General features: G+C 36.9%; 1 protein-coding gene across 5 annotated transcripts in view; it reads left to right on the forward strand.

The window, feature by feature from the left end:
- KIFAP3 (kinesin associated protein 3) overlaps window positions 1-16032 on the forward strand; it is a 72704-nt gene that overhangs the window by 44488 nt on the left and 12184 nt on the right. For all 5 annotated transcript variants that reach the window (XM_074906880.1, XM_074906877.1, XM_074906879.1 and 2 more), the window contains 2 exons: window positions 611-800; window positions 5126-5225. In XM_074906880.1, coding sequence (XP_074762981.1) covers window positions 611-800; window positions 5126-5225 — 290 coding nt within the window. The remainder of the gene's footprint in view (window positions 1-610; window positions 801-5125; window positions 5226-16032) is intronic.

The raw sequence follows: 16032 nt of genomic DNA on the forward strand, positions 1-16032 counted from the left end.
TTGGATTCCCCTATCCTCTTTATTACAAATGTTGTGTACCACTTTTCTGGGTATTCAATATTAAACATGGAAAGCCATTATAAAATTTGACAAGAAGTTGAAAGTTAAATCCTGTTTTATGCGAGCTCATGAAACAAATACAGAATTATTGGTCTTATCACAACCGTTTTAATTGTATTTCCTAGTAACTAGTTGTCCTAGTGAATGCTCATCTAATGAAGATGTATAGGGCATTTGGCCAGTGTTAGTAACTAATTGCTGAAATCCCCCTGAAAATTGACAGTAATTGACTCTTCTTGATAACCAAGCAAGGAGACTGTGATGATGGAACTTCCCTGCTCAAAGCATATTTTTTTCTGGATGGTATAAAGTTACAAATCACAAAGAGAAGATTTTCCTGCTGCATGTACAAAACCAGAATAATGCCTAGTGCTTGCAAAATCATTCCCTTGTTTGCTCAAAGTACTCTGCAAACTGAGCAGAGGATTTAAGTCACTGAACCCTGAAACATACATCTTTCATTGATGTTAAATTCCACTGCCCTTTCCTGTTAAACTACACAGCTTTGTCTATACCTCATCCTAAAATATTGTGTGGTGATTTTTAACAGGAATATGACGAGGAATGGGCTAAAAAAATACAGAGTGAGAAATTTCGATGGCACAACTCTCAGTGGCTGGAGATGGTGGAGAGTCGGCAGATGGATGACAGTGAGCAGTACCTGTACGGCGATGATCGTATTGAGCCCTACATCCATGAAGGGGATATTCTGGAAAGACCTGACCTCTACTACAATGCAGGTAAGGCATCATATATTAGTATTCAGGACTGGAATTGGAATGGCAGCTTGACCTGGGGCTGTAGAGAGAATCTGCTGACTCAAAGCATCAGGGCAGTTACCCTTTTGTGTCACTGGGAGCAGCACCGATGCATGCTAGCCAGGCTTTGGGCTTGGACTTACTAGGATGTTCGTGATGGGTTGAGTATTGCATATCCATGATCTTACAGAGTGTTACAGATCTTGAGAAATATGAATAGACCTGTCTTGGGGAGCTAATTGACCATGACGACTGATTTCAATAAAGGTGGCCCAGCCTTGTTCTTTATGCCAATTCCTTGTGTCCATAGCTTGTTTGCCTTGCAAACACAAACCTTTTTCTCATCCATGTCAAATTCACAGCTATGGGATTTGATGCTGAATTTTGTTCTGCCTCCTCTGTGTGTTCTGTAATGGAATTTTTATTGCAGATCTTGATGAATTACTTCAGTTGAGCCATATCAGATGTGTAGGTTCCTTAGCAGAGGCAATCATTCCGTGACTTTTCATCTAATTTGCATGTTTTTTGCTGTTGTATATCTAGGGGAGTGTGTGAATCTCTTCTGTAAATACTTCTTTTTTTTTAAGTTCCTCATATGAAAAAGTTTTATTACTTAATAATTTGAAGAAATTGGTTAAAAAACCCCAGAATTATTCTTAAGAAGAGTCATGTTCTTATTTGAGACTAACCTTTATTACTTTTTTTTCTAAAGAAAAGAGATATTTCTCGTTATTTTGCTTAATCCTATTAGCAGTGCAAAGTGGCACAGTTCTGGAGGATCTCAAGTGGAATCTGCTCTGTGTCCCTCTTTCCGTAAAGATTTTGTAGTTCCTAAGAAAATAGAAGTTGCCATACTGGATTAAGACACTGATGTTTCTAACCCAACATGGCCAGCTGTTTCAGAAGAAGGGTCAAAAAACTCTGCAGGAGACAATCATGAAATAATTTGCCCACCGGATAAATGTCTTCATAACTCCTCATAACTAGGAGTTGGTTTATGCTCTCAAACTTGTGGTTTTATATCCTTTTCAAACTCCTGGATGACTGTGTGTGCGCATGGATTTTTTTGTTTGTTTTTTTTTAATTGCTGGGTTTGAGTCTGTGGTTTTTTTATTTTCCACATAAGTGTCCAGTCCTTTGCTATGAAGCATGAGTCACAAAACTCCTCTGACTCTGGATGAATTTGCAGGAATAGTAATAAGAAAAACAAAACCACTAAAACCCATAAGCTTTACTTGTAGTTGCTGTGAGAAAATAATTGTGCAAGATCTCCAAGTAGCATTTCCAAAATTATTCTCAAAGGATATAAGAACTTAATGATTCTTTCTCTTCTACTTTTGATTACATGTCAGCCATACAGCTTGCCTTTTTAGTGGTATGTTTCTTCCCTTTTGAATTCTGTAGCTTTATCTTGGTCTAGTAGACCTGTAAGTTTAGCAGTTTGAGCCATGTGTTGTACAGTACCAGTGTCTTTTATTACATCAAGTCTCAGGCTTCCTAAGTTAAAGATGTGCCAGCATGCCTGTTGTAGTCTCCCCTTTACAGGTCTTAATAATAAACCTTTGCTTATTTCATAGCTATTTCTTTTCCCAATAGTGTGAGCTAGAGATGGAGTGGCACCAGTAACACTGAATTTCCTGGCTTTTAATCATTTATGTTACAGGCTCAATGTTATTTGAACAAAGATTTTTGTGTTGGAATTGATATTTGACCAGGAAGGAGAGGCAGATTTCCAATGATATGTTCTGCAGATGTTTGAAAAGTGCTTTTGTTTTTAAAGGTATAAGAGTAGGTGATGATATTCAAAATACAGATTCACTTCTCGGGTTCCTTCTGACAAGTGCCAGTAATGGTGTGCTTCTGAAGTCTGCTAGATTTATACTTTTGAGACATGGCCAGAGGGGACATAATATTCCTTTGGAAAGACTACGGATTATTGTACCAATTGGAGTAGGCATTTGGGTTTCTGAAGGACAGAGCATTACTTAGTCAAAAAATAACAAAAGTACAAATCTTTGTGCAGTTAGAAATTAAATGTTTGTATTTCAATTTGATAATTTTAGAAATAACCTGCACTGATGGCTGATGCTCACTACAATTCCCTCTTTTCCCCCCTCAGCCATAATAGCTCTTCAGTTCACTGATGGCAAGATGAGTTCCTTATTGTAATGATATGCCAACATCTCTTTTGCATAGTAGTTTAAACCTACATGAAAAGCTTGGTAGAATCTCTGAAGTTACCTTCATGAGCTCGGTGTCTCTCTTGCTCTGAAAGTACACCCTAATTTATCTTGAAATGTACATAACAACAGATGTCTTTTAACTGTATAATCATATTACATGCAGCTGATGCTATCCATGTGCTTTCATTTTCCTATAAATTAATGTGAGCCATAAGTCCAAGTGTTATGGTTTGAATGTTAGCACTTTTGATGGAAGACACTTTAAGTAGTGGTAGCTCTAGCCTCAGAGTTAAAATGTAGTGTTTGCTTTATTAATATAAAGATAGATGTCAGTTGTAACTCTTTCTGCTTTCAAATCAGTTTTAATCAAACCGGCTGTTTAAAATACATAGTCTCTTAAATTGGTTTTCATCTGAAGTACTGTGGGTATAAAAGTGCTCATGCTCCCCCTCATTTCTGTGAAAAATACAGAATAGTTGGTGAGATAGGCACAAGCGTTAATAATAGCCATTTCGACTGTCTTTGCTCTTCTTAGGTCATTTTACATCCATATGGTATCACAGGGCACTTGTGTCTTGCCGACCATGCTGAAAGACAGTAATATTGATCTGTGCCAGGTTACTTGCTTGTCAAGTAATACTCTTTCACATACTGTATACATATGTATACAATTAGAATATAGCCAGGTACAGCTATCTTATGCTGCTAAAATGTAGTCTGATCATGGCTAGCATTTTTCATTTACAATCTGTTGCGTTGTATTCAGTCACTTTCCCATGAGGTATTATCTTCTAAATGAACCGATGTAGCACCTCATCAAATGTCTGTTAGAAATCTAGATGTGTCAATTCTATTCCTTTTATCATTTGTCACTATATTATCTTCAAAAAACATCAAGTAAATTCATAAAGCACAGGGAGATTTGTTTGAATGCCTGAGTCGTCATCTCTAAGCCCTTGTGTCTGTAAGTAACTTTCCACTGCTTCCTGCACAGGCACTTTTAGTAGTTTTGAAACCACAGAGGTTAAGCTAAGTGGCCCGTAACTCCCTGGATCTTATCTCTTTCTTTAAAGTGGAATGGCATTTGTAACTTCCTAGTCATTAGGAATCTCTCTCTAGTCTGCTGAACTATTGAAGTACCAGTCTGAACATACCTGTTTCTATCCTGTTTTTATTGGGGTGCTTTCTGCACTACAAGTCTGGGATCGTTTCCATACAGTAATGGAGATGAACTGATGTAGGGTCTGTTTTAATGAAATAGCTCATTTTATCTGATTAGAGCCTAAGACTAATTAACAAGCAAGAACCGTGCCCTTAATATTAACAAGAAATGTGTTCTGTGAATGAGAACAGGAAAGAGTTGAGCTGGGCTCTCATTCAGCTGGGATCAGTTCACTGACTTTACTTCAAAGACACTCTGGATTTACACTGATGTAACAGAGGGGAAAATGTTACTCCCTGATTTTATTCTCTTCCTTACAAAGCAAGTAGAGACTGTGAAGCCTTTAAGGGTACTACTGGCTTTACAAATGTCTGCATCTTCATATGCCAGTGTTTGAATATAAAGGAAGTAGAATAAAACTGTAATCTGTAAAGTTGTTGAGAGGATTTCATTTGGAAAGACCACCCTTCTAGGAAATAGCTAGACAACATTAAAATACAGGGGAGGTGAAATAAATTTGAAGTTGCTTTCCTGTTTTTTCTTAATCAGTTTTTAGAGACACAGTGGTGAAGGGTAGAGTCTGAACAATTAAAACCTTTGCTGCTTTTCTACTTTCATGCTGCTGGCCCAGGTTAATGTTTGACCCTTCTCATTACTACTTCTCCTGGCTCACTTTTGTGATGGGGCAGACAAGATGGGTCTTGATATAATCTTTACAGGCCTGAGTAAGAAGGGGTAAGAGAATGTTTCTTAGGTACAGTTTTTTTCAGGGCAGTATGCTGAGCTACTTGGAGGCTTTTTTGTAATTGAAGTTGCTGTTTTTCAGTATTGTTGCTTGACATTCCTCCCAGAAATATTGCAAGTTGCTAACGAATTTCTAAGACAAACCACAGGTTGTGTTGCCCACTTGCCTCGAAGTCATGCTGCTTCATACAGTCACTGGACCTTTCTTGTTTTTATAGATGGCCTTATAGTCCCTGATGGAGCAGTGAGTCCGGATTTCTTCGGTGACTACCATCTTCAGAATGGAGACCTTGTTGGGCAGCATCCCTTCTCTAGCAGGTAAATTGCCGTTTGTACAGAATGTATGTAATCCAACAATGGCTATTCAAATGTCTATATATGGCTTCATTTGTGGTGTTCAACAATTTTTGCCATCATAGCAGTAGGAATGGTTTACACTGAAAAAGTGGTTCTAGTCTGTCCTTCTGAATTACATGTTTCTTTTAACATATTAATGTGTGTTGTAACACATCATAGCGATCCCAAAGCCTGTAGAATAGAAAAGTAAAACTGGAACACACAACTATGTTATGACAATTACTCAAATACTATTCAGACACTGTTGTTGGGAAATATCTAAGGAGAGGCATGAAATGCTGATTACCCCAAAAACTTTTGTTTCCAATATTCTTAAACTGTTAAAAACAAGTTTCTCAGCTACCGAAACTCTTTCTGTGGGTTTTGTTTTTTGTTTGTTTTCTCTGAATTTAAGTCTTCCCAAGGTATTCTGAGATTACAGATGGCACTTACTCTGATAATTTGCTAGATGAGCAAAAGATGTCAGCTTGACTTTTGGGAGATGTTTCTCTGAATTCTTCCTCTGGTCAATGACCTCTCCTTCTCTGAATGTTAGCAAGCTGTTCCAGTTTGAATTTCTGAGCAGACTTCTCCTATGAGTTAAAAACAGAAAAGATTTGCTTCAAATAATGTAATCTTCATAGATCCTGTATCAGTTAAGAAATGCCTTTTATAGAGCATAAATTATGTTCACTCATTAACAGGAAATACTTCAAATGCATTACAGTCAAGATACGGAGTTCACTTTAACAGGATGCTATCTGGACATGTCCAGCCCTGTGGTTGGGCCTGTTTCTTTCCAGGTTATTTTTCACCACTTAGAACTTCAGTCATCACTTGGAAAATATGAGTAATTCACAGTATATACAGTTGAAGGAAAAATAATTTTTTGGTTTTGTCCCTTACTTTGGCTTCTTGTAATTGCTAAAGGGCAGTGGATGGTTACACTTGTTTGTTTCTTCTACCTGTGATGCACCAAAAAGCTGAACATTCAGCAAAGGTGGGATGGTGGTAACATTTTTAAGAACAAATTAAAATAACTAAAATAGTCAAATCAGGAAAAAAAAGTAGGACTTAAGAGATGGATCCTCTTGAAAAAAGGAAGTGTTTATACTCAGTGAGGGTCAAGTTCGGACTAGCATGTAGCCCTTTGTTTCAGAGCATGCAGGTGATGGCTCAGTTCCCTCAGTTTCTGTATGTGCTACTTCTGGAGTCTTACTATGCAACTTACCATTTTAACTCTAAAATAGAGACACAACTCAGGAGATGACAGATTTCTGTATTAACCAGAACACTGTATGGGTATGTGGTGCCAACAGTCTTCATGCCCCCCCTGGAGGTGGGGAGAAAGGTATGTAGGGTGAAGCTTTGCAGAATCCTTTGTTTCCAGAAAACTTAAATATAGGCCCAGTCAAAGTGCTATTGTTTTAACAGAAAACTTTCAACTGGGAAAAAAACCCAACTTGAGTGTCCTTGGGTAAAAGTTAAAGTAGATCACTCAACCTCAAATTTCAATCTCTTATCAGGGACATTAGTAAGCTGCTTTGTAATCTGATTGTATTCCAACTAAAGTGAGTAGCAAAATACATGTGGTGTATACCTAGTTAAATTAAGTATTTGTAGAATTTTCTTGTAATGTCTCAGGGCATTTTAGACACTCACCTAAAGAAAGAAAACAGAAAATCTGCAGTTTGGCTAATGACAAACTTGGTAATTGCCATTGATGATGGCATCTGTAAATTTCTCATTAGAATTCTGTATTCTAGGAAGACTTTTTTAAATATGATTGCTCTATGGATTTATCTGCAGTCAGACACACAGTCTAATTGGAAACAGTGTGGACTGCTGCAAATGTTCTATCCTATTTGTAACAGAGCAAGACTGAATTGTTTGATAGAATAGATACTGGCAGTCGAACGGCGAATCCTAGTTTTCAGATGTGTGTCATTACCGTTTTGAACTTCTTGGCACCAGAAGCCAGGATTTCCTGATGCTTAGAGCTAATGTAAAATGCATTAGTGCTCCAAGGCATGAGCCATGGAATTGCCAGTCCCATGAGTTGGAGAGTCAGACCCTCCCTTTTCTCAAATTTGAATTGGTGTTGGAAGGTAAAACCATACGTGCTAGAGAGCCTAATTAAAAATAATAGCAGCAAGTCAAGGCTCTTTTTATGTGTGTTATAGTGTACATTTCATCCATACCAAAACATAATTCCAGGGTATTTTTATGCTTACAGTTGAAAGCTAACAAGAACCTTATGTCAAGGATTTATTTTTAACCAGTTCCAGCTTTTAATAAATCAAGATTTTTGTTATAAAAATGGTTCATTTTTCTATTATTAATATTGGAATATGTTTCAGAAACTTTTTTAAAGAAAGCTGAGATATGATTTGCATAGACAACTAGCAAGTCAGTTAATAGTAACATTTTTTGTGAGTTGAAAGAGAGGTGGCCTAATAATGAGTAGATACATATTTTTTCTCATTTATTATACTTTTCTACTTGTTGCGCCCGTGTCTTCTGGTCTCGGCCTTTTATATAAGGCTTTTTAATTCTGTAACAGAAACAGTTGTTTGCTAAGCAATGGGGTGAGTTCTGAAGGAGTCTTTTCGTCATTTAAGACCACCCTGTGAAATTTGAGGTAGGTGACAACCATGAGCTGACTTCTTGCTACTCAACTTTGAACAGTCTAATCCTTTCTTCTCCTTTCTGCTTTCTTATGAGGAAGCCTGAGGAAATGTTGCCTCTTTAACTTCTGAGGTTAGTTCCTATCCTTGCATTGTGCTCAGACTGAATCAGGACTTTTCCTTGCCTCCAGGAGAGCCTAACAAGTCAGACAGAAATACTTTTTTAGTGCCTGCACATCATTGAGGAGCTGAGCTAGTGTTGAACCAGTGTTGGTGTCCCCAGTGCATTACTGGGCCTTAAGTGTGTTCTGATCACCAACCTCATTTTTTGGAGCCATAGAAATGGATCTATGAGAAGAGATTTTCAAGGACCACAACCAAACTCAAGTTGCCTTGAAGATTTTCTATGTAAGCCATATTTAATAATGCCTGTGCAAAGGAGCTCAGCCCACACCAGTTGCCATATATCAGATCGTTACACCAGTTACACTGTATTGAGCAGATAGCGAAAACAATGTGTTTCTTCGCTAGTAGGATGCTAGTTCTAGCAGAGGTCCAAGGGCAGCTTCTGCCATTACGGTTCCACCATGTTATTTTCAGGAAAATTCATGGGAATTTGAGCAGCAGCTGTATCCAGATTGTGCAATCAATGAAGTGGTTGGCTTCCCTGTAACCCAGCAGGGATATTGCAGCCTTCTCCTGTGGAGTCCCTGTCCCAGGAGACACTGGACCTACATACCTAGACCTGCTGCTCAGTCTTAGGTGGGCAGGGAAGTCCTTTTTTGAAGTCAAGAGTGAAACAGGAGTTTTCAAAGTTAAGGTATTTATAGGCATCTGCACTCACTGGGTTAGCACATAGGGGGCTTTTTCCCCCATAATTTTTTAAGAGGGAAACATGAAGTAATAGTATTAGCAGTAAGAATATGTATAGATCTGGTGAATTAGGTGGAGTATCTTAGGGACTGCATTTTTTCAAAGATGTTGCCTTCTCTTTATGGGGTTTCTTGGGCTTTCCTTTGAAACCTGGAGTACTGACTACTGTCCAGAGTTGAGAATGCTGCCTTGCATGATCAATTCCTGCATCATGAAGTGCAGAACAACTTTGAAGGGAATTGTAAAAGTATCTGGTCCGAAATTCAGTTTGTAGATTTGCTTGCATGCTTGCTATTCTGGACATACCCTGAAGCAAACAGGTATAATTGTTGCTTCTGGTACTTGTCAGCATAAAGAAGTAGCAGCACATAAATGAAGATCTGGAAAGTTGCCATTTTTCTAATGCTTCCACCCTCACTTTAGGGGACCCAAGGCATTGTTAGAACTAGAAATGTTTTGTTTCTGGTTATCTAGCTTGTGTGTTTTTCAGCTTTAGTTTACAGCTCTTATTTCTGAACTATATTCTTAGTGGAGTTGTACTATTGTGTATGATGTCTATAAGTAGAATTATTTCAGAATATGATGTACGCAGAAGTGGTGATAAAATATATAAACAGTGTCTCTTGTTTTCCTCAAAGGTTTGGAGCAGAATGCAAACAGATCGTAAGGTATGTTTTCCATTCAGCAGAAAATACATGGCTGAGGAGGTTGTTTTGACAGCTTGTATCCAGGTTTTTTTCATTGGCTAGGAAAAGACTTTTGTGATTAGATTACCAGCTTTGAATCATCTTACTGTCTTTCAGAAGCAGATGGGCATTAGGCATAGATTTGAAATTTTCATCTGTTATTAAAATCTGTATTCAAGGTTCCTGGTTCTGATATCTCTTAATATAGAGTGAAAGTTTTATGATTGTAGCAAACAAAACAAAAAAAATCCCTCACCTTTTGGCAGATGTGATGACAGCTTAGTGTCTGAGCTGCAAGGGATAAAGACCAGCTGAAAGATATCTTCAAGAATCTGTGGTCATTTATCAAATTTTAATCACCTTCAAGAGACTAATTACTTTCTTAAGACACAAACATAATAGTGATGGCTACATATGTTATAATAGAAATGTTCACAGTGTTTTCCTTACCCTTTGGGGAAGAGAGCACTTTTTAACCTTTCCCAGCTATAACTAGATAATGGTACAAACTTTTAAGTGCAAAAGCCTATTTTTGTTAATATCTTCATCAGAGTTCCCAAATCCTCTCTGTCTGTAGCTTTAGAAAGATTGCTTGGAATGCTGGAGCTAGCCAAAACCTTTTTTCTTCCTGAGGAAGTTTTCTCCAGTACAGCATCCTTTAACCTTGTAAATAAAATGTAGCAGAGTTGCCATTGCACAGTCTTCGTTTTCACTAAGACAAGGCATTTCTGTGTGTGCACTCACATCTCCTCTCAAACAGAGATCTGACTGAAGCCTCTTCCCAGGAAGCACTGAGGTTTGGCATGTCAAACAAAACCAGTTTTATGGGGTGACTGTCTGTCCTTGATGGAAGATCTTTTCCTCTCGTCTGGATTTACAGCCTAAAACTGTAGCTGCATTTCTTTTTTGCCATGGCAGATCATTGTGATATTTTGTGAGCTAAGTATGTGGAGCCAGGACCATGCAGGCTGCTCTGCATTGACTTCAGTTAAGCTGTGTCTGTTGTTGGCAAGTATAGGCATGCATAAGCAAGCTGTTGTGGCTTGAGTTGACAGAAACTGCAGTGATCTGGGCTTCAGTAACTGAATACATGGCTGTAGGTCCTGGTGGGAGCACAGGGAGGACTGTTACTATGACTTAGCTTATCTCTAGCTAAGTTGCCCGCATGTAGTATCTGCATGCGCTAGAAGTCTGCATTGAATGGCGAGAATAGTTGTATCTACAGGCTTTTTTTGTTTGCATACCCTGAAGAAAATCAGACATGAATTTTCGTGGGGGAGAGACTTTGGTCTGTAGCCTTCCATTCCTGTTGGCTCCTGCAATGTGGTGGGAACTCCCAGTCGTGAGTCACAGCTGAATAGCTCCTGTGCCCATCAGGTACAGGAACTGTATCAGGTGCTGGCAAATGTGTACTTTGTGAACATTTATCAAAATGTTTTAAAATAGTTGTACCTGTAACTCATATCCTCCATCGACATTTATAGCAATCTTCTAATAGATCCTCATCATCTTCTAATAGATCCTCATCATCTTCTAATAGATCCTCATCATCTTCTAATAGATCCTCATCATCTTCTAATAGATCCTCATCATCTTCTAATAGATCCTCATCATCTTCTAATAGATCCTCATCATCTTCTAATAGATCCTCATCATCTTCTAATAGATCCTCATCATCTTCTAATAGATCCTCATCATCTTCTAATAGATCCTCATCATCTTCTAATAGATCCTCATCATCTTCTAATAGATCCTCATCATCTTCTAATAGATCCTCATCATCTTCTAATAGATCCTCATCATCTTCTAATAGATCCTCATCATCTTCTAATAGATCCTCATCATCTTCTAATAGATCCTCATCATCTTCTAATAGATCCTCATCATCTTCTAATAGATCCTCATCATCTTCTAATAGATCCTCATCATCTTCTAATAGATCCTCATCATCTTCTAATAGATCCTCATCATCTTCTAATAGATCCTCATCATCTTCTAATAGATCCTCATCATCTTCTAATAGATCCTCATCATCTTCTAATAGATCCTCATCATCTTCTAATAGATCCTCATCATCTTCTAATAGATCCTCATCATCTTCTAATAGATCCTCATCATCTTCTAATAGATCCTCATCATCTTCTAATAGATCCTCATCATCTTCTAATAGATCCTCATCATCTTCTAATAGATCCTCATCATCTTCTAATAGATCCTCATCATCTTCTAATAGATCCTCATCATCTTCTAATAGATCCTCATCATCTTCTAATAGATCCTCATCATCTTCTAATAGATCCTCATCATCTTCTAATAGATCCTCATCATCTTCTAATAGATCCTCATCATCTTCTAATAGATCCTCATCATCTTCTAATAGATCCTCATCATCTTCTAATAGATCCTCATCATCTTCTAATAGATCCTCATCATCTTCTAATAGATCCTCATCATCTTCTAATAGATCCTCATCATCTTCTAATAGATCCTCATCATCTTCTAATAGATCCTCATCATCTTCTAATAGATCCTCATCATCTTCTAATAGATCCTCATCATCTTCTAATAGATCCTCATCATCTTCTAATAGATCCTCATCATCTTCTAATAGATCCTCATCATCTTCTAATAGATCCTCATCATCTTCTAATAGATCCTCATCATCTTCTAATAGATCCTCATCATCTTCTAATAGATCCTCATCATCTTCTAATAGATCCTCATCATCTTCTAATAGATCCTCATCATCTTCTAATAGATCCTCATCATCTTCTAATAGATCCTCATCATCTTCTAATAGATCCTCATCATCTTCTAATAGATCCTCATCATCTTCTAATAGATCCTCATCATCTTCTAATAGATCCTCATCATCTTCTAATAGATCCTCATCATCTTCTAATAGATCCTCATCATCTTCTAATAGATCCTCATCATCTTCTAATAGATCCTCATCATCTTCTAATAGATCCTCATCATCTTCTAATAGATCCTCATCATCTTCTAATAGATCCTCATCATCTTCTAATAGATCCTCATCATCTTCTAATAGATCCTCATCATCTTCTAATAGATCCTCATCATCTTCTAATAGATCCTCATCATCTTCTAATAGATCCTCATCATCTTCTAATAGATCCTCATCATCTTCTAATAGATCCTCATCATCTTCTAATAGATCCTCATCATCTTCTAATAGATCCTCATCATCTTCTAATAGATCCTCATCATCTTCTAATAGATCCTCATCATCTTCTAATAGATCCTCATCATCTTCTAATAGATCCTCATCATCTTCTAATAGATCCTCATCATCTTCTAATAGATCCTCATCATCTTCTAATAGATCCTCATCATCTTCTAATAGATCCTCATCATCTTCTAATAGATCCTCATCATCTTCTAATAGATCCTCATCATCTTCTAATAGATCCTCATCATCTTCTAATAGATCCTCATCATCTTCTAATAGATCCTCATCATCTTCTAATAGATCCTCATCATCTTCTAATAGATCCTCATCATCTTCTAATAGATCCTCATCATCTTCTAATAGATCCTCATCATCTTCTAATAGATCCTCATCATCTTCTAATAGATCCTCATCATCTTCTAATAGATCCTCATCATCTTCTAATAGATCCTCATCATCTTCTAATAGATCCTCATCATCTTCTAATAGATCCTCATCATCTTCTAATAGATCCTCATCATCTTCTAATAGATCCTCATCATCTTCTAATAGATCCTCATCATCTTCTAATAGATCCTCATCATCTTCTAATAGATCCTCATCATCTTCTAATAGATCCTCATCATCTTCTAATAGATCCTCATCATCTTCTAATAGATCCTCATCATCTTCTAATAGATCCTCATCATCTTCTAATAGATCCTCATCATCTTCTAATAGATCCTCATCATCTTCTAATAGATCCTCATCATCTTCTAATAGATCCTCATCATCTTCTAATAGATCCTCATCATCTTCTAATAGATCCTCATCATCTTCTAATAGATCCTCATCATCTTCTAATAGATCCTCATCATCTTCTAATAGATCCTCATCATCTTCTAATAGATCCTCATCATCTTCTAATAGATCCTCATCATCTTCTAATAGATCCTCATCATCTTCTAATAGATCCTCATCATCTTCTAATAGATCCTCATCATCTTCTAATAGATCCTCATCATCTTCTAATAGATCCTCATCATCTTCTAATAGATCCTCATCATCTTCTAATAGATCCTCATCATCTTCTAATAGATCCTCATCATCTTCTAATAGATCCTCATCATCTTCTAATAGATCCTCATCATCTTCTAATAGATCCTCATCATCTTCTAATAGATCCTCATCATCTTCTAATAGATCCTCATCATCTTCTAATAGATCCTCATCATCTTCTAATAGATCCTCATCATCTTCTAATAGATCCTCATCATCTTCTAATAGATCCTCATCATCTTCTAATAGATCCTCATCATCTTCTAATAGATCCTCATCATCTTCTAATAGATCCTCATCATCTTCTAATAGATCCTCATCATCTTCTAATAGATCCTCATCATCTTCTAATAGATCCTCATCATCTTCTAATAGATCCTCATCATCTTCTAATAGATCCTCATCATCTTCTAATAGATCCTCATCATCTTCTAATAGATCCTCATCATCTTCTAATAGATCCTCATCATCTTCTAATAGATCCTCATCATCTTCTAATAGATCCTCATCATCTTCTAATAGATCCTCATCATCTTCTAATAGATCCTCATCATCTTCTAATAGATCCTCATCATCTTCTAATAGATCCTCATCATCTTCTAATAGATCCTCATCATCTTCTAATAGATCCTCATCATCTTCTAATAGATCCTCATCATCTTCTAATAGATCCTCATCATCTTCTAATAGATCCTCATCATCTTCTAATAGATCCTCATCATCTTCTAATAGATCCTCATCATCTTCTAATAGATCCTCATCATCTTCTAATAGATCCTCATCATCTTCTAATAGATCCTCATCATCTTCTAATAGATCCTCATCATCTTCTAATAGATCCTCATCATCTTCTAATAGATCCTCATCATCTTCTAATAGATCCTCATCATCTTCTAATAGATCCTCATCATCTTCTAATAGATCCTCATCATCTTCTAATAGATCCTCATCATCTTCTAATAGATCCTCATCATCTTCTAATAGATCCTCATCATCTTCTAATAGATCCTCATCATCTTCTAATAGATCAACTAACAGTCACATGTTGTACTTCTCTAGCATTGAGGTTAGGATTTCATCTCTTCCCTGGTTTAGTCTCTAAACCCTACAGGATACATTGCTTATATAAGAATCTTCTTCCTAAGGAAAGGACTGAAAGAGTTGGTCACCCTACTATGGAGTATTTCTCATCCATGTTGTATTTTCAGTAATGTGCATAGTTCATTTAGAAATTTCAGTATTCCCTTCTCAGCCTTTCAGCAGCTAAGTGCCATCCTGCAGGTTATCTCTAGTGGTGAAAAGCTAATACCTTAGTGCACAGTAAAAGTGAGGTGCCTCAGGCAAGGCTTTAGAGCTGTCAGTGGCAGAAGAAACCTCGTTCTTGGAAAGATTAGCTTAGAGAGAAAACATGTTCTTATGTGGGGTCTGTGCCACAGTAGAATTGGAAGTATCCACATCTCTCTTTCCTCATCATTTGAATAGAGGCAGTAATGTTTTCCTGTCTTGGAGGTGGACAGACAGTGAGTACAAAATCTTTTAATTAATGGAAAGAAAAGTTAATAATGTAAATTATTATTATAACATGATTCTACTTTCAAACATTTTACTATAGTGATAGTTCTGCGCATTACGTTCTTTTCCATACTTAAACTTTTTTTTACAAACAAAACCAACCCTTTTTTGCCTTTGCAGTATGTCCAGCAGAGTTGTATTCAGCTTCTACCATTTGGACACTATTTAATTTGCATTTCCCAAGAGAGTTGAATTAGGTTTTATTAGTAAATTGGGCCTATAACCTTGTAGGCAGGTTTTATTAGTTTATCACACATCAGTATTAGCAAATTGTAAATCCCACTGAAACGAATTTGAAAAAGCCTTAAAAGAGAAGTCCAGAACCAATGAAGTTTCTGGAGACAAGGAGATTTTTTTGGTGGATTTTTTTTTTTTTTTTTTTTTAAATCCCACAAAAATATTTAGTGGTAGCAGAGTCATATCTTTTATCATATTGTGTTGTCCTAACTGCCTACATGTTTAGTTTTAAAGAAGTTAAACTGAATGTGGTTGGGAGGACTTTACTAAATTTCTGATATGGCTGAATGTAACAGAGATAAAGTGCACTTCTCATTTGGACAATACATTTACTGACTATTCCTGTGAAACAGTCAGGTAAGCTTCTTTTTGTTCGTCAGTGCCAATTCAGGTGGTACCTAAGCTTAGAATTAAGATGTTGTATTTAAAAGATAGTAATAAGGAAGCAGGAGCCTTTTGGAGGGTTTTGATCATTGTCTGGGACAAGTTTATTGAAAGACTTGACTTGATTTCTTCAGATCCTGGATCATGGCCTAATCAAAATTCACTGTATAGTTGTTTTT

Source organism: Athene noctua, chromosome 5 (genome assembly GCF_965140245.1).
Source record: "Athene noctua chromosome 5, bAthNoc1.hap1.1, whole genome shotgun sequence".
Lineage (NCBI taxonomy): Eukaryota > Metazoa > Chordata > Aves > Strigiformes > Strigidae > Athene > Athene noctua.